The 26,659-nt window shown below is 43.1% G+C and overlaps 1 protein-coding gene across 3 annotated transcripts in view; it reads right to left on the bottom strand.

Annotated features, from left to right (window-relative positions):
• FARP1 (FERM, RhoGEF (ARHGEF) and pleckstrin domain protein 1 (chondrocyte-derived)) overlaps window positions 1–26,659 on the bottom strand; it is a 283,653-nt gene that overhangs the window by 24,526 nt on the left and 232,468 nt on the right. For 2 of the 3 annotated variants that reach the window (XM_008578376.1, XM_008578369.1), the window contains exons 14-16: window positions 20,340–20,527; window positions 19,079–19,168; window positions 17,898–18,031 (exon numbers count right to left, since the gene is read on the bottom strand). In XM_008578376.1, the coding sequence (XP_008576598.1) occupies window positions 17,898–18,031; window positions 19,079–19,168; window positions 20,340–20,527 (412 nt within the window). The remainder of the gene's footprint in view (window positions 1–17,897; window positions 18,032–19,078; window positions 19,169–20,339; window positions 20,528–26,659) is intronic. The other variant, XM_008578383.1, reaches the window with a different exon arrangement.

Below are 26,659 nucleotides of genomic sequence, written 5' to 3'. Positions count from 1 at the left end.
GCTCTTCACGGGCCTCCACCCCCCCCCGCGGGCGGGGGGGGGGGGGGGTGTCTCTGGATTTCAGGCAAATGGTTATTAATCAAATCACTGCTGAGCAGTTTATCATCTGGCCATTCTGTCGATCCTACATGTGGCTGGATTTAGCTGGTAACTTACTGGTTGCTCTTCCACTTACAAACCTGGAGCAGAAAGGGAGTTAATATGGAGCTCTGGCCTGAAATCGATGCCTCCTGCTACTGACAAGCACCCACCTCGCTGTACCTTCTGCATCACGTGAGGCTGTTCTACGAGCTGGGAAGTTCTCCATCCATCTCCCCACTGCCCTCCACGCCTGAATGAGGTGGATGTTCACGTCCAAGGGGGACCCAGCTACGGAGCCAGAATGACCTGATTTTGACTAAATGCCACACATCAGTAAAAGAAGGCAAGACACAATTTAAACTTGACTTGTGGGGCTGTAGCTATTGTCTGGAACTTAAATAACTGACCCTAGAATTTTCAAATGCACATGCCCCTTGACAACATACATAAGACAGGTCTTTAGTTCAAAGGATGTAATTTAGATATTTTAATGAGAGTAGTCTGGATTGGGTGGGCGAGGGAAGAAATGGCAAGATTTGTGGCTTCCACTCATAACAAGCAACTTCCTGTCTCTCATGGATAACACCCCTGCCCAAGAAGAAACGAAGCACTGGCCAGGGGACCTGGGGAGGGTGGCGGAGAATGGAAGCCAAACCTCATTTGTTTCACTTGCTCTGTTCCTTTGCCAACTATTTATTTTAAAATAATCTTCTGATGTTAAAACCCCAAACTTAAGGGGACATTATTTCCTGCATGTGCTTGCTATCAGAGCTGTGTCTGTTTCTCTACCTCTTTAGTATCTTTCATTTTAGAAATGGCTCTGGGTTGCAAGCATCAGGGCCCCGTGCAGCAGGGAAGACGCGGACGGCACTACTTTACAGGGGGTCAGCTGTAGGTGATGTGCCAGGAACAGGCTGGGGGGGGCCTCTGAAGTTACTGCAAACAGTGTGGGCAAATCCACCCCTCCCTTCGTGTCCCCCTCTGCACCCCAGCTCACGCAGCAAGGCTCAGCCCTGCTCAGCTCCAAAACCACAGGACACAGTCTACAGGACTGGGGACACAACCAAAACTCCTGCCACCTCACGCAGAGATATCTTTATGTTTTTACTTTCTCTACATGTTATTGCCACCAAATCTTCAAATCCAAAGCTAAAAGGTCATTTTATTATCAAGAACATGAAAAAGTAATTATAACCCTTCCATAACATCCTGTGGATGTTAACCTCACAAGAATAGGGTCATTGTCTGGGAGGCAGGGCCACAGATTTGTTGTCTGTGTAATTACCACACAGTCACAAATATGGAAATTCTTTTGACAACGTCACTTAGGAAAACCATGTAAAGTCTGCTAAGAAGCCACCTGGATGGTGAATTCTGATCCATGTAACATGATTAATTTACTCTCAGGAGCAACTACACATTGAAAACACACACACACACACACATCATGAATTTTCAAGTCTTCCTAACCTTGTATAAACACTTCATCCATCACAACGTGAACTGCTCAGTAATTCTGCAGCAGACTGAGCAAGGCAGGGGAGGAAGAAAAGGACACAGACACGACCATTTCTCCTGGGCGGGCTGCAGGTCATCTAGGAGGGTAGACTGAGCACCTTGTCCCTGTCACCCCCTCAGAGGCAGAAGAGGACCTTGCACCCATGAGTTTTGTCTCTGACCATAAAGAACACCTCGACAGGCTGTAGGTGCGGGTGGGGCAAAGCCAACCAGGATAAATCCGCGCTCTGCCCCCACTCATATCTCTAACCCAGGGCCAACACAGAATCCATTTAGAATCCTAAAAGAAACAGAGTTTACAGTTTGCTGAGGGCTGTGTGGGCAATAAAACCTCCCAACTCTCCTATAAAGTATCCTAAGCCCTAGGAGGTGGTCTCCCTGGGGTGGGGCTGGGGGTGGGGGAGGTATGTTTTCTGGAAAGCATCAGGCTCAGCTTTGGTGAAGTGTCCAAGGAGGTTCCTCACCAGTGAAAGCAGACGGTGACTGACACACTGGGTGCTAACGCAGCCCAGTATAAATCCAAGCATGTTCGTTAAACACGCAGCCCTCCCCTCCTCCTAGCAACAAACTGAAGGATCATCTCACTGGATTAAAACATAAAGCAAACTGTGCAGCTGCAGCCAGAGGGCCGCGTCTCTCACTTGCTCTCTGTCTGGGTGCTCTCCACCCCCAGAAAATAGATTTAATTTTTTGAAGCCTCTGAATTCTCATTTGCAAAACAAACATCATATCCTTATCCTTACTATTCCTTGAGGTTTTTATGATTCTAAAAGGGAAAAAAAATAACTATGTAATTATGTATGTTTAGGCACTTATGTCTGTATAAGAATTATGTGTAAGTGGGTAAGACAAATCTTACAATAATATGTGGGGTGGGCAGAGTAGCTGGGTTCAGAAAGCAAACAAATTAGCCCAAGTAATAGATTATATTAAAATATTATATCTATAACATATATAACATATTAATCACATGTAACATATATGGATTTCAATATCCTTTGAAATGCAGGGAGAGGAAAATCCCATTAATGTTAACATGAGTTCCCCTCCCCACTATGGAGAGGACGTCTGTGCCAGGGGCGTCCCCCCTGGGCCAGGCACTGCCCCCTCCAGCCGCTGCAGGAGCCTCAAGTTCTCAGCCATCCTGTGCCCAACAATTACACTAGCAGGTTGCTTGAAGCTATGGCTTCTCTCCTCCTGGGGTTTACCACCAGGTCGAGTTGAATCAGAGGAGTGAAAGTTACCACCAGTCACAGTGTCGTTACCTGGGGTTAGCCCTGTTGCTAACAGTGCACATATTAAAATACCCTGTTTTCCGAAGAGAAGAGCTGCGTCAACCTTGCCCAGTGAAGTCATTTCTGTTTTCTAAGGAAAGCAGCTGGCTCTCAAAGCGCAGTGGGCTATGTAGTCAGGAGTAAGGCAAAAATCCAAGAAAAACTACTTCCTGCCTATACTTGAGAACATGCAATTTTACTCACGCTGGAAAAGGAAACAATCACCAGCAATCATGGTCCTTATCACCCTGGCTGGAGAGTGAACAGCCTGCTCAGGGCAGAATATAACAGGAAGATCAGTGTCCTTAAAGTGTCTTTCTGGGCCGAGCCCGTGGCGCACTCGGGAGAGTGCGGCGCTGGGAGCGCAGTGGCGCGGGTTCGGATCCTATATAGGGATGACCGGTGCGCTCACAGCGCTCACTGGCTGAGCGCAGTGTGGCTGGTCTCCAATATCCAGGGTTTGATCCTGGTACAGGCCAGCCGCCCCCCACCCCCCAAAAAGGTGCCTTTCTTGCCTCCAAAACAAATCCAACATTTAATTTTTTTCTTTCCTAGTTAAGAATTTAATTCACTGAAATCAATCAGGCAAAAGCTCATCCCTAATCTACGGTGCTGAAAAACTCATTTGAATGCATATATGTAAACTTACTGAATACCAGCAATGGAGAAACTGTCCACAGTCATCAGTATAAAACTTACGTAAAAAACAATGATACATCACTCCATGTTGAGAATTTAGTTTAATTCACTGAAAGGGAGGAGCTGAAAGTGTGTCTTTTACCTCACTTGCAAAAATTCTGATTTAAATGCATATATGAAAACCCAATGAAAATTATCATTGGAAAAACTGTCCAAAAATATCAGTATAAAACTTAACGTAAAAGACAATGATACGTCACTACTAGTTCAGAATTTAGTTTAATTTGCTTAAATGAAGCAAGTGATAGTGCATATTTTAACTAGTAGGTTGAAATTGAAATTTTATTTTTTTATTATATTTTTTTATACCAGATGAATGAAAAAGATCTTTCTAATAGATGCAATATTTTGAAAACCCAATTTCCTGTCAATAAAGCAGTTGTATAAATGGCATAAGAATGTTTTTTGTTGTTGTTAGATTACACAGATGGAATTTACGGACAATTCAAAAATTTGAAAAATACAACCAACAAGCTTATCTAATGGACATATATTGAACCTGGAATTTATATTACATTTCTTAGAACATATAAAAAAATTGAAGTAATTTGATCTCAAAGAAAGTTTTAACAAACAAAATATTTTTTTCTTTGACCACAAAAACAGAAGGAAATTTAGAAAATTCACAAATGTCTGGAAATTAAACTACACTTTCCTAAATAAACAAAGGGTAAAAAGAAAAGGGTAAAAATGGAAATTAGAGAGTACTTTCAGATAAAAATCAAAGGACAACATATCAAAATTTATAGGATGCAGGGCTCATGCAGTGCTTAGAGGAAAATTTATACTTGGAAACACCTATATAAAAAATAAAAAAATCTCAACTCAGTAAGATAAACATCTAACTTAAGAAAAGAGCAAACTAAATCAAGAGCAAATATAATTAGGAAATAACAAAGATTACAACAAAAATATGTGAAACAGAAATAAAAAATACAGAAAATCAACAAAACCTAAATTTGATTTTTTAGAAAGATCAACAAAATTTCCAAACTTTTATCTAGAATGACCAAGAAAAAAAAAAAGACTGAAATTACTAAAATCAGAAATAAAGCAGAAGGGGCCGGCCCGGTGGCGCACTGGATAAGTGCGCCGCTTGGGAAGTGCGGCGGCGCTCCCGCCCGAGGGTTCGGATCCCACATACAGACCGGTTCCCGCTCACTGGCTGAGCGAGGCGCGGGAGCAACACCGAGAGTTGCAATTCCGTTGCCGGTCCCCGGTCCGGTCCGGTACGGGGGCAACACTGAGGGTTGCGATCCGTTGCCGGACACGGAAAAAAGACAAAAGACAAAAAAAAAAAAAAAAAGAAATAAAGCAGAAGCATTACCACATTGTCATTATGGTGTTTTGTGTGGTAAGATTTAGTTTCTCTTTCTCATTTGCATTTTTGTTCTACTGGTGGGTTTTGTTCTTGTGTATTCATGGTAGTGATTGTCATTTGTCAGATTCCAGATGCAGGACTTCCTTGAGAATTTCTTGCAGGGCCGGTCGTGTGGTGGTGAACTCCTACAGCTTTTGTTTGTCTGGAAAATACACTATTTTCCCCTCATTTCTGAAGGAGAGCCTTGCTGGGTATAGTTTTCTTGGCTGTCAGATTTTTTCTTTTAGTATTCTGAATATATCATCCCATTTTCTTCTGGCCTGTAGAGTTTCTGTTGTAAAGTCTGCTGTTACTCTGAAAGGGGCTCCCTTACGGTTGACTGGATGCTTTTCTTTTGCACCTTTTAAGATTTTCTCTTTGTCTTTGAGCTTTGCAGTTTGACTATAATGCATCCTGGAAAGGATCTTTTTGATTTGCATCTATTTGGGGATCTTTGAGCCTCCTGCATCTGAAAGTCTGTGTCTCTCCCTATACCTGGGAAGTTTTCTGTTATTTCATTGGACAGGTGTTTCATGCCTTTTCCTTTCTCCTCCCCTTCTGGAACACCCATGATTTAAATGTTTGTGTGCTTAAGGTTGTCTGCTAACTCACTTAGATTTTCTTCATTTTAAAAATTCTTTGTTCCTTTTTTTTGTCCTCCTGGGTTGTTTTGAAAAGACCATCTTCAAGATCAGAAATTCTTTCTTCTGCTTGCTCTAGCCTGCTGCTTAAGCTCCTGTTGTGCTGAGTGAATCTTTCAGTTCTGTGAGTTCTGCTACATTCTTTTTTAAGGTCTTAATCTCTGTAAATTTTCTCCTTCATATCCTAGATTTTTTTCCCATTTCATTATGTTGTTGAGTCTTCTTATACCTCAGTGAGTTTCCTTAAGACTGCTGCTCAGAATTCCTTTTCATTCATTTCAAAGGTTTCCTGCTCTATAGGGTCTGAGAATTACTGTATTCTTTTGGTGGTGTCATATTTTTTTGGTTTTTTGTATTTCTAGTGTCTCTACATTGATGTCTGGCCATCTGGTAGAGCAGCTGCTGCTTCTTTTACTCTGGAATGGTCTTTGAGGAGACATCCTCTTCTTTTTCTGGTCTCTACCAATGACTCTCCTTGTGTCAATGCAGTCTAGTGTCTGGCAGGCCACCTGCACAGTGGCTGTGGCTACTGCTGTGGTGGCAAGCCACTTTCTTGGCACCTGAGGCTGCGGCAGTGGCTGTGGTGGACCACCTGAGCAGAACTGGTGTTTGGGGCATGCTTTCTTGCCTGCTTCTGGGTGGAGGGTGCTGCCCTTGGCTCCTGCCTAGTATCCCAGGTGTGCTCTCTTGCCTGCTTCCAGGCAGAGAGGGCTGCCCTCCAACATTTTAAATTTTGAATAAAGTTGAATAAATGAACAAGTGCTTCTCCCTCATAGTATACCTGTAATATATATTTTGTCTTAACTTTCCTCCAATTTCCATTTTGTATTTTTTTTCAAGCTGTTTTCCAGGTAGACTACACTGATTTCCATGGGTCCCACTGTTTTCTTTTGGAGCAATGATTTTAAACCCTTTGGTATGGTCTTCTTTTTAAAACCAGTAAAAACCTTCTTCCAACAAAAGCTTACAAGTAAGAGAAGTAACCCTGATCTGGCCAAAGCAAGGAGGGAAGGGCCTGGGAACTGTCCTTGAGTCTTGCTTTTTGACAACAACTATGTCAAAGACATGGAATGCCAGGAAAGTGCCTGGTGAAAGACACAGAGTGCTGGGCATTCAATCACCACGGGAAGGGAAAACTGTGTCCATCCAGCTTTCTCTACTCTCAAGATCCTCCCCCTTAAGCCTCTAGAACTGTATTGTCCAATATGGTAGCCACATACGGCTATTTGAATTCTAACTTCTCTTAAAGTTTTCAGATTCAATTCCTGAGTCACACTAGCCACGTTTTAAGTGCTCAACAGCTACACACAGCTGGTGGCTAACATACAGGATGGTGCAGATGTACAATATTTCCATCATCGCAGTTAGTTCTATCAGACAGAGCTGCTCTAGACAGACCCAAAGAATAAGAATGGTTTCCAGCTACCTCTACTACCCCTAGTGTCACAGCCTCCAGGGAAAGGAAGAAAAGGGGAGTCTCACCCAGCCTAATATGGAACAACCTCTAGCAAGGCACCCCCCGCTCTGAGCTTCCTTTCCCATAGGGAGAAAGATGAGGATAACTGCACAGGGTCATTTTGATCATCAAATGAGACAACTTAAAGGAAAAGGCTTTCAAAGATGCTGGAGAAATGCAAGGTACTATTCTGTACAAATACTGCCAGTCTTAAAGCTATGATTTAATTTTTTAAATGCCTCTAGGATACTGACAATGATTTCTGCCCTGAGAGAGGGGCCAGACACCCATGATCTCTTCTCATGGCATGAGTGGTACACAAACCAAGAGCTCTGGAGTCTCCCCAGACACCCCATTCAACTCTTATCGGGTTGGTTCCACCGCCTCTGTTCCAGGGCAGGGTGCAGGGTGTGATTAGAATGGAGGCTGCAGAAGAGCAGGAGTTGTGGCCTGCTTTGTTCAGCAGACACTGAGAAGAGTGACCGGTGTGTAGCAGGGACACCAAAAATACCGGTTGAATAAACAAAAGAAGATCCTGACCAATTTTGCTGACTTCAGGATTCCTACAGACTGCTGCTTTCCTGATGAACGAAAAGAAATGCAAAACCCTGGCCTCTTCTGTAGGTTGAGGGCATCAGCATAAGAAGGGTTTCAGCCCTCAGGACAGCACCAGATGCAGGGATGAGGGTGGGGGCTCATTTTTTGTTTGCAGGGGAGGGGATATCTACTGTGTTGAAAGCTACCATGCTCTAGAAACTGCTGAATGTGTTCAAACTCCTCTCCTTCATCCCTCCAAGGCAAGACACCATCATCTCTACTTGACAAATAGACGCTGATGTTAGAAACGTTCAGTAATTACTCAAGGTCACACAGTGCTAGATGAGGGTGGAACCGCGATTTGAACTGAGGTCTGACTCCAAAGCCCATTTTTTTTCCTTTACTTCCCTACAAAACCTAAAACTGACAGTATAACTGGCAGGACGAAGGTCACATCTCAAGGTTGTGGAGTGCAGAGACGGCTCCTGCCACCAGGCAGCCCAGTGCATAACTGGGAAGAAAGAGTGTCACATCCTAGTTAGGGTGGAGGAATCCCAGGAACCGGAAAGTCTTTCTTACATTACAAGTGAGCAGGAGTGAAGCTGCTTTTGGACTTCTTTCTCTCCAAATGTTAGGCCTACAGCTTCTAGAACTACAGGCACGGTGGCAGCCAGACCGCCTGGGTTCAAAACCCAGTTCTGCCCTTAACTAGCTGTGTGACCGTTGCCAAGCTACTGACCCTCTCTAAGCCTCATTTCCTCTGTGGGGTGAGAGAATAACAACAACAATGTCCCCTGATAGTGTTCCTGTGGAGGTGACATGACACGTGAACAGTGTTCCAGTGTCTGGAGCACAGAAGCACTCAGTTCATGTCAGCACAAACTACCACCAATAACATTTTAAAGAAACCCCTCTTCTCCCCAAATCTAAGGGATAAAATAAAAGTCCTCCTTAACACGACCACCAGAGAAGGAGCCTGTGTCAGCCTATAATGGTCCTAGTGTCTCTGTGGACCTCAGTCAAACAGGGCAGGGAAAGCTCTTTTGAAGAGCTGGCAAATTTTTTATGTAAAGAGCCGGACAGTAAATATACTGGGCTCTGTGGCCGTACAGCTTCTGTTGCAATGAGTCAGCTCTGCCGATGTAGCACACAGGCAGCCATAGACAATCGGTAAAAGAATGGGCATGGCTCGATAAAACTTTATTAACAAAAACAGGTGGCAGACAGATGTGGAACATTCAGTGAGAAAATGTATACAAAGAGCATGGCAATCGTTTTTATTTTGATCAGTAATGCTGACTTTGCATTACTATAATATACGTACAGTAACTGCACATTAATGGTAGTTTATTATTAGTATTAATGTCACAGACTTTGCATGTGAGTATGATTTTATAAGTTTAAAAGCACTGTCCATCCTCATTTCCCAGACCCCTCTTTGGTTATAAAGGATCAATCCTTGAGCCTTTGAAGCACGACTTACACAAACTCACTACTCTTCAAGATTTACCCTGGAGGAATCCAAGACATTTTCATGCATTTGTGTTGTCATTATTTTGAGCACCTATTATGTGCCAGTCTCCGTGTTACTTGGAATGAGAATGTGGTATTCTTTCTTCATTCTTTAGATCAATGCTGTCCAACAGAACTTTCTGTGATGATGGAGATGTATTTTATATCTGCTATCCAATACAACAGCTACTAGCCACATGTGGCTAAGGAGCACTTGAAATGTGGCTAGGGCTACTTAGAAACTGAATTATTTGTTTTATTTAAATTAATCTCATATTGCTACATGCTAGTGGCTACTGTACTGGACAGCACAGCCTCAGGTATCATGGCTTGTCCTTTTCTTATATCCATTTGTAAACTGTCTCAAAGTCTTTTTGAGGAAGATGAGGCATAAAAGGATTAAAACCACAATAAAAATGAGCCTTGACAAGAGTTTTGATGCAGTTTATAAACAAGAAACCATTCACTCATTCAAACAAGAAACATCATGCTGAATTCCAGGGCAGAGTGAGTGACACAGGAATGGTTCGCCCTGGAGGAGCCCATGGTCTTGGCGGAGCTGTGAGATGGTGATTAAGGAGCTGAGATTCTAGTGAAAAGTGATTAGGGAAGGGCAGAGGGTGGGCGTGAGAGACGGGAGGGGGGTCAGGGCTTCTGACTGGGCTGGATCAATCCACAGGCAGAAAATCAAGGCAGTGAAGTGACTTTGCTGGATTGAAGTGAGTCCGGGTTTCCTGAGCTGCAGCAATGTCACCCTAACTTCCTGCTCACCGCTGACTTCCTGAGTGCTGGAACACTGGGAGGATTGAAAGCCTGCGAGGCAGGGCGGGGGTACACAACACACGAGAATGCTCCCCAGGAGCAGGACTGCCAGCTGACTTTACTCTAAAAGAAACAAAAAGTTTCCATTGCCCCTTATTAAATATACTAGGGTATGACCAGGAACTTTCACACTGTACCAGGTCTGGTAAGAACTATCCAATCTTGAGCACGGTGTGCAAAACAGTCATCGCTACTTTATGAAATAATCAAAGGGATTCTCTGCGGTTAACTTTTTTTTTTTTTCCGTGTCCGGCAACGGATCGCAACCCTGTGTCGCACCCGGACCGGACCCGGACCAGCAACGGGATCGCAACCCTCAGTGTTGCCCCCGCACCTCGCTCAGCCAGTGAGCGGGAACCGGTCTCCACATGGGATCCGAACCCTCGGCGGGAGCGCCGCCGCACTCTCAAGTGGCGCACTGTAGCAGTGCACCACCGGGCCGGCCCTCTGCGGTTAACTTTTACGACTAGTTTGACTTGGGCAACAAGAAAATAATATAGAAATCAGATTCTCTCCTGATAAAGATGTGGGATATCGTCCAGAGATATCAACTTTGGGGGATCAAAGCTTACATTGCATACAGAACATCTGCATGAACAAAGCCAGCCTGCACTTTGCTGTGGGGCAGCAACCAGCAGCCACGGGCAGCCATTCGCATGTACAGTGCCAGGGGTCCGAGCCCTGCTGCCTGCTGTTCTAGAGCGAAGCACGCTGGGGGCTGACTCTCGAAGCTAAGGGGAGGGGTAGAGGAGTGTGAGTGTATGGGTGTGTGTGGGTGTGTGTGTGTGTGCGCGCGTGTGTGCATGTGTGTGTAGGTGCAGGTGTGTGTGCGCGTGCGTGTGGGTGCAGGCGTGTGCTCTGGCCGGGCCAGAACACCTGCATTAACCACAAGGGGACACTCTCTGCTTTTGAGAGAGGAGGTGAAGAGAAACTGGCCGCTTCTGAGTTATAGCACAGGTCCCCTTCTGAGTGCTGGTGGTGGGGGCCCCAGTGGTGGCCAACGCAGGGAGCCCCCAGAGGCCTGTAGGAAGAACAGCGCCTCTGCTGGCTCTGCTGGCTCTTCTTACAGGAGGCTGGGGGCTGTGGGGTGCAGGAAGCTGAGGAAAACAGGCGGGCTAACCACGGGCCTCCCTTCTAACCTTGCCCCATGAAGATCCCAAATTCAGAGGCCAGAAAAGACAGTAAGTTTTAACATCAAAGTTTTCACCTCAAAAGAAAAGCACAGCATCTGACTAACCAGGACGATCACTGCCGTGTCCCCTTATCAGGCCACTAAATCAAGGTAGAACATCTCTGCTTTTGCTCCCCCAGGGGTGCAAACAAGGTCCACCAACCTCCCAGGGCTGCTGGGCAATGGGGGAAACAGTGACGGAGGACAAAATGAACAGGGGACACGCACACATGGTGGGGTGTACATTCAGATCAAAAATGCACTTGGAGAGCTTTTGGCTCTAACGAGGTCCTCACTTAGTTTGACCCATCAAGGCCTGGCTGCGCACACTGATGGGTCAGAGTGGAGGCACCTCGATCCGCAAACCCTCTTCTACCTAAGGCCACGTGAGAAGCAGACAAGCCAGTTCAGGAAGGCGCCGAGGCACGCAGGCCACTGCATGCTAAGCACGCTGCACAGAGCCTGTCCTGTTCCGCACTGCAGTCCCTCTTTCCTTTTTAAAATTGTGGTAAAATAGTCATAACAGAAAATTTACCATTAACCATTTTAAAGTACACAGGTTAATGGCATTAGGTGTATTGACACTGATGTGCAACCAACCATCACAACCATCCATCTCCAGAACGTCTCTATCTTCCCAAACTTAAACTCTGTGCCCATTTCCCCTCCCCAGCCCCTGGTAACCACCATTCTATTTTGTCTTTAGAAATCTGACTACTCTGGGGACTTCACAGCAGTGGAATTATACAATATACATCCATTTGGGCCTGGCTTATTTCACTCAGCAGAAAGTCTTCAAGGCTGATCCACATTCCAGCACACGTCAGGATTTCTTTCCTTTTCAAGGCTGAATAATATTCTATCGTATGTATACATGACATTTTATCTATTCATCCACCCATGGACGTCTGACTTCTCTCCACTTTTTGGCTATAGTGAATAATGCTGCTGTGAACACTGATTGCTGCTGTGAACTCAGTGCTGAGTCCCAGCTATCAATTCTTTTGGGCATGTACCTAGGAGTGGAATTGTTGGACTGTAGGGTGATTCTATGTCTAATTTTTTGAGAAACCCTTATGATTTAATGATACCTAGTGCACAGACCTGAAGCTTCAAAGAGGTAGCAGAATAATCAGAAAAACATTTTATTCATTTTCATTCTATGATTGTTCAGTGGTGCTACTACAAAGACGTTCCACTTTTTCAGAGCAGTGAAACAACGTTCTGATACACTTAGTCATCTTCATTCCAGCCAAGATGGTGAGACAAAACACCACCTGTGAGCTTCCTGACCACAGCCTGCAAGTGTGCCAGCCCTGAAAGAGCCTCCTCTCCGCCCTACGGACCTACGATCTCTCAGGGACACCTTCTCACATTGCTCATCCCTGCAGAACTTCCTTTCATTTCGAGTCTGCTCCCACATAACAGAAACTACTTTCCTCAAACCATCCTTGCCCTCCGGTCATCGTTCTCCAAGACCTGCTCTCCTCTGGACCCTCTACCCCTGTGCTCTCATTTATTTTTCAAATCTCTGGTGGCTTCTCCCATTTCCTTTGCTGGCTCTTGCTCTGCCATAATCTACATTTATGGACAGAAAGTTAACACAAAGGTATGGTCAAGAAGTTTCTGTCCTCGGTTCTCTTTTACTCTCAGTGTTCTTTTTTTAATGATTTGATTCTGTGGATAACTTCCAAATCCACTCTTCTGTGCCTGATTCCTTTCCCAAGCCCAGGACCCACATTTCCAACTGTCTGGAGGACTTTGTTATGGACCCCTCAAAATTTCTGTATCCAGGGCAAGTTCATTTCCCCTCAGGATGCTCGTATCTCCCTTTTTCTCATTTCTCTCTCATTTCATGGCCTCAGTTAACCACATCCAAAACTCCCAGGTGACCTCCCCTTTCCTTCCCTTGCATCCCATTGAGCCCCAACCGCTCAGTAATATTTGGACATCTGGCCTTTCTGGTCCTCCTAGCTGGACTTCTGCATCGCTTTCCAAGGCTTCCTGGCCAACGTTTCTTCTAAAACATTCAGCTGATCCTCCTATTGAAAACTGTGGGTGCCCTATTCCAAATGCCTCTCTGTGACTGTTCACTGTTTCCCAGCTCCTTATAGGCTCATTAGCTAAGTTTTGTACACTGCAGAATCCACCCAGGCACTCTGGTCCAAAGCAGGCCTTCAGCCCACCTCTGGGGAATCAACTGGCCAGCTTGCCCTCCACATCTCCTGGTCATTTCAGGGCTGCGATTTGGGAGTCCTGATTGAATGCCAGAGGTGATATGTGGCTTTCTCTGAATGCATTTGAACAGCTGAGTAAACCTTTTCAAAATGAAAAGCATTCTTCTCTCTCTCTCTTTTTTTTTTTTTAGAACTCACCAAACCAGTTTGCTTGTTTTTGAAGAAACAGGATAAATTGGGCTTAGCCAGCATGAAACAGGCCTTGGGCATCCATCTCTTCTCAGGTGTGTTTACTTAGGAGAGGGTGACATTTGGAATAAGAGCAGGTGTGTTTACCTAAATCATTCTGGAAAATTCCTGATCCTTTTCCTGTGCTGTAATTTCCCACCGTTGATGAAAGTATGCTACAAACTCATGTAGAATTGTAAAGGGAAAATCACAGCGACTATCATTTATGTACCAAATTTTAGGGAATTTTTGTGCATAATAAACTTTAGATTTATTTCCATTAACAATAATAACTTAAAATATTATCACAGAACAAAATCTGGAGTTTAGTTAATGGTGACGCACCAGTGTTGGTTCGTCAGTTTTGATGCACATGCCGCGGTGACATAAGCTGTTAATGTCAGGGGAAGCGGTGGGTGAGGCGTGTACAGAAACTCTACTGTCTTGGTAACTTTTATCTAAACCTAAAATTATTTCAAAATAAAAAGGTTTTAAAAAATAATCAGCTTTCCCATTCTATGCGCAGGGCAGTGTGCTAAGCCCTTTTCAGACATGGTCTCCTTTAGTTTGTGTAACAGCCCTGTGTGTAGAGATTCCAATCCTTCTATGGATGAAGCGAGGTCCACAGACAGCTGAACATGGACCTTAACTGGTGATGTCATCGCAAAGTCGGATTTTCCCCTTCCCGATTGACACAAGCAGCCTGTGTTCCCTGCATCATAGCAACACGGAAAAACTGTGTACATACATGTAATACACACACATGCACGTATGGCTTGTCAGTAATCAGTGTGAACTCCTTTTTTAAAAAACCTCCCTGTGATCCAGTCTTCTCAGTGAACTTATTCAGCCCAAGGGATGCCTGTCCTGTGTGGGCAATAATGGCCCATGCATTCCCCAAGGCAGAATTGGCAACCAAGCTCTGTGCCCGGCCTGGACATGGCACCCACATCTATAGGAGAACCCAGCATTCCTTTGATGGTGCCAGTCCCTCATGGGCAAAGCCTGACATGCACTCTCACCTCTTATTCATTCATTCATTTATTCATTCATATGTTCCTTCTTTCATTGTTTGTAAAGAAATAAGAGTTATAACCAGTCTGTGAAATGCAAACCAAAGAATCATAGTATCTTAGGTTTGTCAGAGACACTGCAGGGTCAGTTGTTCCCAAAAAGGTATTCATCATAGTCGCCCCAACAAGTAATTTAAAAACACAAATTTCTGGATATCACCCTCAAAGTTTTGACTTAGGAGAGCTGGATGGGGCCTGGAAATCTGCATTTTTCAACCTTCCCCCTCATCCCACTTCCTGCCTCCCAGTTACCCTGATGCACTACCAGGTTTCGGGGGTCACTTGATAGGTAAATACCTTCCTGCCTCCCAGTTACCCTTCTGGCAATGGCCAACCTCTGTTGAGGTAGCCTCTCACTACTAAACTGGACTTAGTCTCAGGGAACCTTTTCTGTTTTCAGACACAATGTGCTGCTATGGAAATTCACTCCTCAGTTTCAATTTTGTCCTCTGGTACACTTAAGATGATGCGTACCCACTTTCTCACAGGGCCAGTCTGCAGATACTTGGAGAGAGTCCTCATGTTTTCTAAAGCCTTCACTCATCTAGGCCAAATGCCCTCAGTTCCTTCAGTCATCCTGTGTGTGTGTTTTAATGCAATGCATCCTCATTATCCCATTTCAAACATGAAACTCTGAATTGGTCTAGTATCCTGCATGAGCTCTAAGCCTGGAAGTTTGAAGGGGCAATCCTTTCCCATGCCCTGGGCTCTTTCTAATGAGGCAGTCTAGCCTTAAAGTTCTGGACCTTGGCTACACAGTGTAATCACCTGGGAAGCTACAGAAAATGCCAGTGCTTAGTTTCTACCCCTCAGAGACTCTGATATAACTAGTCTGGGGTTTTGCCTAATTATCAAGATTTTTAAAAGGTTGCAGGTGATTTTATTGAACAGTCAGTGTTGCGAGTTACAGACATGGAAGGACATTGGTTTCTCTGTGTTAGACTGCTGGCTGACACTAAACTCACTCACATTCACCCTTTTCACCCTGAATCCCTGCCAAGCCAGGTCTTCCTCGTCACATACTTGAGTAATGGATTAGTTGCACTTACTGCAGACCTTCTCATTTATTCCTGATAAGCATGATCTACTGGGTTTGGATCCACTGTTGCAAGGCTACTGCAGGTCATGTCAGTTGAGCTGCGTATTGACTATCTGCTGTCTCTGTATCTTTGAGGCTTTTACATGCTTCTGGTATCTTTACGTAAAACATAGGATAAAATTACGGATCTCTGGACAATAACTCTTCCAATAAATCTAGGAATCAAATGACATCAGCTGCTTTTTAAGCAATTGGATATTTTTCACAGATAAGGGCCAGATGCTAAAGATTTATTGTCACAGATAAATTCATGAGTATGGCATTTACTCCCAAAATGAAACGTGTCAGACAGCTCTTCAATGTTTCCTCTGGTGGCATCCTCCAATGCGGGAGTCAGTCGAAGCCATCATGATGGGCTGCCAGGGTACTGCAAAAGTGATGGCATTTCCTACATGTGACCTCTCCAGCATTATTCAAATCAACTGCCATGTGGACTGGAACTGGTGTAGTGATACCAGCTCAAGATGCTCTGAGCCTACAGGAAGATTTGCTTACATCTGTATTAACACGTCTGATTGGCCAGGAAAAAAATGGTTTATCCAATGATCTGAGGACCCCCTTATGAGAGCATCATTCAACTTCATATGGTAAAGCAACATGGCAGAACATAATCGAAAGGTTCCAGGTAAAGTTTGGGAAGTGAAAGTTAGATTTTGTAGAATTTTCATTTTTAATTTTGAAAAGTGGTATTTCTTTTACAGTCACGATACTGAGACTCTTGCTAAAGAAACATTTTCAATTCTTCCCATTTTCAGTGAGGCTGACTTTGTACCTATTATTCCTCGATTCTGGCTGTACTCTACCTTCAGAAGCCTCTTAGTAAAGCTTGCCGCCTCCTTCTCTGACGGCAAGGAAAACTGCACGTGAATCATCCTGCAGGTATGAGATATGTACAAAGCTGGACACCACTTAGAGGGATGAGAGTGCTCACGTTGGCCCCAGGACAGCAGCTTCACAAGGCAGGGGGCATCTTGGCTTATCCACTCAGCTCAGACTTGAGTCACCAGAGGCAGGACCCCTCACAGAGAGCTCCTTCAGGCTCTGCAGCCACTAAGTGCCCCAGAGACCAATTTAAACAAAAGTCCAGTTCTGTCAAAACACAGTAGAGCCTTTTGCTATTTTTTCCTGGTACTTTTCAAGTACATGTTCAGTAGACAATCAACTCCCCATGTGTCTGTCTGCATATAAGTGTCTTTTAAAAACCCCATGAGAATTTTCTTTAAACGGTTCTATTTTAGGTAAGCGTACATCAGATTTTGCATTCTACAGCATACAAAGTTTTTCCAGGTTTTTGTACCTCCCTCTTCTCCTCCCAGATTAATATTTTACTTGGTATTTAATGGACAGGCTTAATATTGTTTTTAACCAATCTGCTATTGATGGACATTTAGGTAGTTTCCAATCTTTTAATTCTGCATTGAATGTCTTTGTTCATATGTCATTTCACATATTAAAATATGTCCTTATGATAAATCAATGTAAAAGAGTGTGTGCGTGTTGCACAGGGCTTCGTATTTTTCAAATTTCTAGACACTGTGAAATACCATACAGAAAACGGCATGAGGCATATATGCACCTCACAAGTGACTATGAAGCCTATGTCTTTACTCGTTATAACCTCCATCATCCCTCCGAAAGCAACTACCACTGACCCTCCATATCTGTGGGTTCCACATCTGTGAATTCAACCAATAGCAAATTGAAAAAAAAAAAAATTGCATCTGTACTGAACGTGTACAAACTTTTTTCTCATTACTATTCACTAAACAATACAGTATAGCAATTATTAACATGGTGTTTACATTGCATTAGGTATTATAAGTAATTTAGAGACGACTTAAAGTACACAAGAGGATGTGTGCAAATACTACGTCATTTTATATCAGGGACTTCAGCATCCGAGGATTTTGGTATCTACGGGAGGCCCTGAAACCCATCCCCTGTGGACACAGAGCTAACTCTACAGCACTATCTGCACTCTGTGATAATAACATAATTACCATAAGAAAAAAATGCATTTTGAAAAATTGTAAGACAAATTAAAAACACCAAAGATGAGATAAACCCATGTAGAATTTAACTGAAAATCATTTTTTAAAAATTATTTCCTGCCATTTTCTTGCCTTTTATCTTTGCTCCTGCTTGATGCTTATAAGGGATGACATAAAAATAACATGAGAGGGAGAGAAGGAGAGAAGAAAAGGGAGGGGAAGAAACATAATGTAAGTTTTAAAAATAATTGTACTCACCACAGGGCAAGTCGTTGCTCAATTTCCTTGAGAAAGTTGGTATGAAACTTGTGCAAAGGTTCAAAATTCGGGAATATGAGAGTTTTCAATGCTTCAGGCATGGAGTCCTCTTTGCTCACCGAGCTCTGAAACCACTGGGATAAAAAGAGGACATGCTCAGGGGGAAGACAGCGATGGGTGTCCGCTGCAGCCCAGCGACTGGAGGACAAAGGGCTTTCCTGCTAGCTTTTCAGGATTTCAGGAACATATGTGGTGTCCAGGCCCTACTGCTTTCCCTTTAGGAAAAGGTGGGGTGAGAAGCACCCCCCTCCATGTTACTGTTTTCTGAAATTTTTTACCCACTGGATTGTTTATGCTGGGACAGATCTCTTAAATGGGCAACTCCTCGAATCAAAGCCTCCATTCTGGCCAACTCACAGGATAATCGCTGCCTTGTGAGCACTGAATACTCTCTGCTTTAGGAACTGCCACCTCTGTTCCTATGTTAAAATGCTGGGCATGAAGGTGACCAAACCAGGGATAAAGCAGCCACCTTTACAGTCCCTCACGTCGTTGAGGTGAGTTGGGACTGGGTTCCACAATGTTTACTGCGCACCTGCCGAGGGCCAAACATAATGCACATCCCAGGAGGAACAGAAAGTCGGTGATTCCAGTTCATCTCCCCGGGGGCTAGTCTGTCCCAGAATCCAGGGGTCTGAAAGCCATCTGTGATGCCCTCCCTGCATTTGTTTCCGAGACTGAACGGGACTAAAATAATAAAAGGCGGTCTTCTGGCACATCTTACTGAGATGGTTCAATTTATTATCAAAGATAAAATGAGGCTCCTGTTCATCTCTGAGGCCTCCCTTGAGTAAAACTAAGTAGCTACATCTGACCATGGGCAAAATGTGAAATGTTCTGGATCAGTGCACGCAGAAAGTAAACCGTTGGATTTTAATTTTCTCCACTTTAGCAACTTCCTTCCTTTGCATTTAAAAAATCACAATTATAAAAATTTTTACAGAGTATATCCCAAATTAAATACAGTATTAGCATTTAATTTCTGTAACCCAAGACCCAAATCCTTTCAACTGAAGTCAGAGGACCCAACATTTAATAAGATCTAGCTTCTCTTGTAAAGCTGAGTATTAAGCTGAGATAAATCGCTTAATTTACTGCTTTAGGGGAAATACTGCACATACTGAAGTGATGACTTCAAGGTCCTTCAGATACGTCCGCTCGGTGGTGGATACTTCTTTAGCAATGAAGTATGCTTTGTCTGTTGGGAATCTCTGCAAAATCCATCAAAAGAAACAAGACACAATCATCGTTTTTGAGTATAAGTCTCTAAGAAAGTCCTTATTGTAAGAAAGTCCTAATTAAAGTGATATATTACTAACTTATGATCATTTATTAGCTGACATCGAGGCTAAAGGAACTCTTATTTTCCTTTCTGTTAGAACTAGGATAAGAGAGTAAGTTTTCATGATGAGAATACAGTCTAGGAATGTTTCCTTCTATGTAAATAGTACCACCATCAAAAGGACTCGAGTTAGTTAAATTGCAGTGATACAGTCCTCAAGGAAATATATGAAAAGAGAAACTACAGCATCCTTTGTCCTGGTGCCATGGGTAGGCAGTGCTGGAATTCGTGAAATGGAAGTTACGTTGTTTGTGGAATAAAAGGGTGGCTGGATCTAAGGGATGAGGGCCACATCATCTGGTGACACCACTGTGCCTTGATTCCCTGGAGCCTGTCATTTAGGTGGGCAGCCAGCACCACCTTAGAGTAGGCCAGCCATCGGGTCTTGCTTTCTCTTTAACAGTAAGTAAAAGAAAGTCCCTGTCACCTGCCACCTTGCTCACTCCCACTGCAGTCCATCCGGTTCCACCTCTGGGTACATACACAAAAGAACTGAAAGCAGAGGCATGAACCAATACACGTATATCCATGTCCACAGCAGCATTATTCACAGTAGCCAAAGACAGGAACAACCTAACTGTCCACGGACGAATGAATAAATAAAAAATGTGGTGTGCACATGCAATGGAATATTACCCAACCTTAAAAAGGAAAGAAATTCTGACACATGCTACAACATAGATGAACCTTGAAGATGTTATACTAAATAAAGTTGCAAAAGACAAATACTGTATGATGGCACTTACATGAAGGACCTAGAGTAGCCAGGTTCATAGAGACAGAAAGTAGAAGGGCAGGTGCCAGGGGCTGGGGGAGGGGAGAACTGGGAGTCAGGGTTTAATGGAGACAGAGTTTCTGTTTGGGAAAACGAACAAGTTCTGGACGTGGATAGTGGTGACGGTTGCACAGCAACGTGACTGTACTTACTGCCATTAAATTGTACACTTAAAAATGGTTACAATGGTAAATTTTATGTTATGTATATTTTCCTACGATTAAAGAAACACACACACACACACACGCGTGTCCCCCCCTGGCACCTTCCTCCGGCCTTCCTCTTCGTCGTCAGTCCTCGGGCACGCCTGGTCGTTCAGCAGCGGGCTGACCAAGGGGGAGGCCTGCTTGGTGTCGGGGCTCAGGTTGGGAGACAAGGTCACACTGGCGGGGGCAGCTCCTCCCTGCGAGTTGACGGACAGCTCTGAAAGGTGAGGGCTACCAGTCAGGGAGCCTGTTTGGGGATGAGAAGTTTTAAAGAAAAAAAGGTAATTCCTTCTGGGACCTGATTTCTACTTACACCTTTCACCTTTTCAAACCTTTAGAACCTTGACTATCCTATGGCAAATTTAATGCAAAGCAGTATTTTCTACTTTTTTTCCTTAGGTCGCAGCTGCGTTAATACTAAAGATACCAAAGTATGAATAATTCAATGAAGCCTCAGTTATGTAATTAATGGTAATACAGAGAACTCTGCTTAATTAAAACAGCTTAAAAGCATAGTCTATCGCAAAGTAGTATTTTCATCTCCAGACTACTGGCTTTGCTTCTAAGAATTACTCAAGAGAGACAAAGTGTCTATATCACAATGAGACATGGGGAAACGAATAGAAAATAGAACTACACTAATAGGCATCTAGATGACTGGCGTACTTGGATACATTACGCCTTGTAACAACATGTCACAGCTAACAGAAAGGTCAAGCAACTAACTCCCCATTCTACAAAGAACAGAAGCGAGCTTGTTATACCTGGTGATGTCATTCCGTGTCTCTCACTGTTTGGGACAGAAACACTAGCATCACACCACATGCGAAGGTGATCACTTAAAAATGCAAAGCTGGAGGTCATTACATTATCACAATTCCCCTTTATAAGTCCAAAGTGACAGGTAATTAATTAGCCCAAGAAAAAAGACACTGCATTAAATAATATGAGAATATATGTTACCCATTATGAGCCAACCAAGGGACACTCTTTCCATTTTAATTTTGCAAATATCTATACTTCAAAATATACTTTTAACTTAACCTAAGTGTTTTTACCTAACACATTTATAATTCTAACGTAGATTTGCTAGAGCTAATATTAGGTGAACAAAGTTGAAGTTGCTGGCAGTCCTGTCTGTTACCAGTACAAGGAAAGACACGTTAACACTTTCAATTTTCAGTATAGTTTTCCAGGAATATCTCCATTTTTCTAACATTTATTCTCATCCTCTGGAGTCATTCAGATGCATTTTGAAATTACAAGATACAACAGCCTAGAACGAAGCTGGTGAAGGAAGGGCAGTGAATTTGATCCCAGTATGAATGACCGTGTTCAGGCCTCCACCAGCCCCCACTCTGGTCCCAAGGTGACCAGTTAGCTGTGTCACCAACACAGGGATGAAAAGCTACTGCACCTGGAAAACAACAAAAACCAGACGTCCTGTCCACTGACTACTAGTCAATACAATGATCCTTGAACAACAAGATTAGAAAATGTGAGGAAAAGGCAGATTCAAGAAGTTCACATTTTAAAAATCCCTCCAGTTCTGAATGCATGCATTTTTAATAGACCTCACTGAAATAAAGTCCTGGTGTTAAAGACCCAATCACCCCCATACCATTAGACCCAGAAAACCCCGGAGAAAACAGCCAGAAATCACTTCACAAATGTCAATTTTTATTGACACTAGTGCACAACTGAATACAACAATTGTAAAAGAATTGGAACTTGTCAGATAGAAATAGTGACGACAATCAGAACTGCATTTGTTTCAAGCTACTACACTATTCTTTTTTTTTTTTTAATCACAAAAAGAAAAATGTTATCACTACAAACAGGAATTAGAAAAGAGAAATTCTAGGAGTCTGTCTGGAGATCAAAACATTTCATGGATTTGTGAGTTGCTGTTTGAGAGTCGCTTTTTATTTGTCCACTGCAATCTGGCAAAATTTGGGGTTTCCCTTCAGCTCTCACACTGTGCGGGAGGTCAGGTGAGGCAGATGTAAGTGACAGCGTGCTGGGCCTTCACCTTGTCATTGAGAGAGTGGGAGCCAAGAATAAAAGAAGTTACAGTTGGTAGCTTGAAGGGGGAGTGAAGAGTGGGGAAACAGTAATGATCAGGTCCTGAACAGCATCCAGCACAGACAGAAAACAAACTGCAACTCGGCAAGGGAGAAAATGCAGGTGCGTACGCAGCCACTTCTACCCTCGAAGGTCCAGCACTACCGCCCTTGCAGAATTCCACCCGGGAACACTTATAATAGCGGACGGAGCAGGATGAACGATGAGGTAACAGACCGTGGTTCCAGGAGAGGTGCCACCCTGCCAAGAAGGCATGACACATTCCAAAGAAGAGCATCATTTAGATGTGGAAGAATCCCCACTGGATTACACTGGAGATGGGATTCAGAAAATGGAAGGCTGAACATGAATTTCAGGGTCACCTGTGTGCCTAGGTAAAGCAGGGGACCACTTAGGAACAGCCCTCAGGTTGTTGGGTGGAAGACTGGTGCATTTCATGCATACGGCCTAAAGATCTGTGTAACCACCTACTTTATATGTGCATTGGGCAGACACGGGGAATGCCCCAACTAGAGTGGTCAATTTCTTCTTCCCGAGAGGCTACCAGCTGGCTTTGTGTCTATCATAGGGCCTAAGAAAGGAAGGGTGATGGGTGTACTTAAACAGGAAGACCAATAAGTCAATACATATCAAGTCGTCTGGTCTGGAAATCTATCAGCAATTCCAAGGAAGGGAGAGGTCTGAAACTCTGAAGTCCGATTTTGCTAACGTGAGCTGCGCCCATGGAGAGGAAGCCCCCTTCTCTCCTTGCAAGAGAAACTACTTGAGGCTTTGAAAATTTATACATTGTCCAAACAAAAATATGTACCTCATTTACCATCCAGCAAGCAATGAAATATGCTGACATGGGCAATTAGTAGAATTTGGCAGCTTGATGAGTAATTAAATTTCTCTTTTGACTTTGAGCCAGTGTGTGTGACAACAGTCTGCACAAACTGGCGTCCACAGGGACAGGTGTGAAAAGCCATGTCTAAAGAAAGCCAACATCCAAGGTTACAGAGTTACTAGAACTACATAGATTCGATTTTCACTGAAGTAGTCCATTTTACAAAAAAGCAAACAAACATGGTTGTGTTCTTAGATAAAATGAGCTCAGTCTGATTTATACAGCATTACAAAGCTTGTTCACACCTTGCAGCCTGTCACTGGCACTGAAGGCACAGCCCTAGGCAACAGGAGAGGACACTGTGACTGACATTCATTGCTCCTCAATGAACTTCTTAATGCCTTGGTATTTTTATCACTTTTTCCTTTATGAAAAATTAAAGCAAAGTAATTTTTTTTCATTAGGGAGCTCTAGGTAAATAATTTGGGGGAACTCAATGAGGAAGCACCTGGATATTAAGGCAATAGGTAGAAAGAAGTTCACAGAGATTAGAAAAAGATCAGTTAAACCCTGAAAGTTTGGAAGCGTCTAATGTTTCAAATATTATTTTTCCTATTTTAAGAAATTGCTCTTTTCTTTTTTTAGGCATTCAGTTACATTTCAGGTTAATAACTCTTCAAGGCTTCACTTCTTTCAATGATTTCATGATCACCCTTCCCTCCCACCCCCACCATTAATCTGTACGCAGAGGTTTGAGCTTATGTCACCCTCGTGGACTGGAAATGCCTTTCATAACACTGCTCTCAAGGGAGGCATTGCTGGTAATTGCTTTTTAAAATCCTTTTAAATGTACACATTCTCATGGCACAATTATGCAACTTCAAATTAGCACTGTTATATTTATGGATTTCAATTTATCACTCAGTCCAGAAACTGCCCTAGCTGCCCTATCTTTTTAATTTAAAAGACATTCATAATTCTTCTCTCCTGGCTGCTCCGGGGAAGCTGGATTTGCAGCATAACGCAGCCTGCAGCTTCTCTTGGCCAGCTTTTCAGCAAAGGTTCTGAAATGCACTGGGGAGGATAGTTTAACAACGAGCCAAATCTGTGCCTTTCTGTCCCCTTTGGGTTTGGGCACAAGCTGCAATATTAACCGTCTACCTCCTCAGCTTATGTTAAAGGCTTAAAAACAAACTCACACAATTCTGGGAAAAGAAAAAAATGTCTAATCTATTTTTCAAGTAATAAAAATGGCATTTTGAATACTTAGTTATACATGTCCCGTTTTTTAAATTGGTCAATAAGTTGGTAATCTCCACTTTGTTTTTTAACTAAATAAGTGTTACTTTTCATGTATAAAAGGGAACTAGAAAACCTGGCAATAATTTTAAAAATAAGTAATCCACAGTAGGCTTGTTAAATATTTAAGAATGAGAATACTGATTGCTTTCTCAATTTCTCTTTTCAAAATTTTAAAAAGTGCAATTATTAAAAAGTTATCTGCTTCTCCTTCAATATTCCCCCAAATAAAAAGATTTTGCAAGCTTCTAGATGCCACTCATCTATCATGATTTGTTGTTATTCAGTTTTAAAATATAGGAGATTTTCTATGTACCCAGAATATGCTCCAAAGGCACATGTAGGAAATACATTAGAGATGTAGGTTTTCATCTATTTTTTTGAAGGGCTCTTTTTAAATCCATATTCTCTCTCTGTAAGAGAAAACAACAAAATTTCTCCAGAGATTATCTACTTTTGAAGCCAGTTATCAAAAAATACCAGTATTATGCTGAATAACAGGTGGTCTCCTGAACAGGCAGGACTCACTACAGTCTGGTATCTATGCTGGGTCCCCGCCCAGGGGAATATGTGAAAAAGTTGGCAGTATTTGATTGACATTACCTGGTTCCACCAAAAACAAAAACAAAAACACACAAAGAAACACCAGGTTATGGGATGACCAATGTTAGCAGTGTTGTCCTCTTCTTGCTACCTTAAGTTGCTCAGAGTAATGGATACGTGCTTCTTAGACCCAGTTCCTTTAAGAAAAGTTTTACAAGCAGCTAAGCATCAACTTTGCATTCATCATCAAGCAACTCAGAAAAGCAACAGCGATGCAACTTGCAGAAAAATAAAGAGAAATGCCACTAATGGGAAAATGGTAGTGAATGCACTAGCTTATTCTTGCTTAGGGGGAAAAGAGAAAGGAGAAAGCTAATGCTCCTGTGTTGAACATGGTGGTGATGGTACTGGTGGCGAGGTGGTCGTGGTGTGTGGGTTACGGAACATGGGGCTTCGTACCAATGAGAAATACCATCTTGTACTCAGGACAGAGCTTCAGCCGTCAGTGGGAAAGAACAGTTACAATTGACAGTTTTTACAGCAAGATACCTGTTAGGACAAGTAAAAGCCTCTTCAGTTTAGATGAACAAGAGATATTAACACCGTGCACACACCGTTACATGAGTTTGGCCTTCCGTGCGTAAAGAATCACCAAGCTCATTGTTATTGGAGAAGCCAGCAATCTTCCCGGTGGTAGCAATCCATGCTTTATTGAGATACTGCACTCGTAGGCAGTGAAGAGAAGATGAAACCAGACAGTATCTGTGACAGCCTACATTTTGGGTGCCCATCAAAAAGAAAAGCAGCTCACAGGACATGAGAATCCAACTGGAGCTGCGCCAGGTGACACTTGCTGCACGTTCCCACCTGCCACCCCTCCCAACAAAACACAACTAAATCCTCCTATAGATCTTTACACATGAACTGTGTAAAGGTTTCTATGCCCATTTAAATAGATGGTTCCATTCAAAATAGGAAGGCAAGTCCTTTTTGGCCAGCTGTCTGAGCTTCCCTATGTAAGCCACCATCACAGATACGCTCTGTTTCAGTGAGACCTCTCCCCCAACTACAGTGATCCTGCTCCTTTCCAAGAGTCCCTCCGCCCCCATGCTCTGCCCAAAGTATAAAGTGCAGGCCTTGTTAGACAATGAAACCAGAAAAGCTAAGTCTCCTATTCAACTTCTGCTTCCCCACCTCAATGAAATATGGCACCACCTTGGATAACCCCCCTAGATGTTTCTACATAAAAGCCTGCTGTTCAGTGAACAGGATCACTGTATTGTCGAGGAAACAGGTATTCCAAGTACAAATTGGTATTCAGCAGTGTTAAAAAAAAAAAAAGAAAAAAGACATCAGACAATGCTCCAACAATGCAGGGAACAGAAGATACACCATGCTTTGAGGATAAGGACAGAAATGTTGAAAACAAAGCTTTTTCTCTTAGATAGGTACATGCTGACAAAACACTGCATACAATGGAACAACAGAAAAATGTTTTCTCAAATTTATTAAACAAATGACAAAAATGAGAATGAAGTCCCCAGTCTTTTCTATTTTAAAATTAATTCGGTATATTAGAAGTTTTTAATAAAACATGTTATCTATAGTATTAAATATACACACAGA

This window comes from Galeopterus variegatus, unplaced genomic scaffold (genome assembly GCF_000696425.1).
Source record: "Galeopterus variegatus unplaced genomic scaffold, G_variegatus-3.0.2 Scaffold74, whole genome shotgun sequence".
NCBI lineage: Eukaryota > Metazoa > Chordata > Mammalia > Dermoptera > Cynocephalidae > Galeopterus > Galeopterus variegatus.
This window is presented reverse-complemented; position numbering and strand designations above follow the sequence as displayed.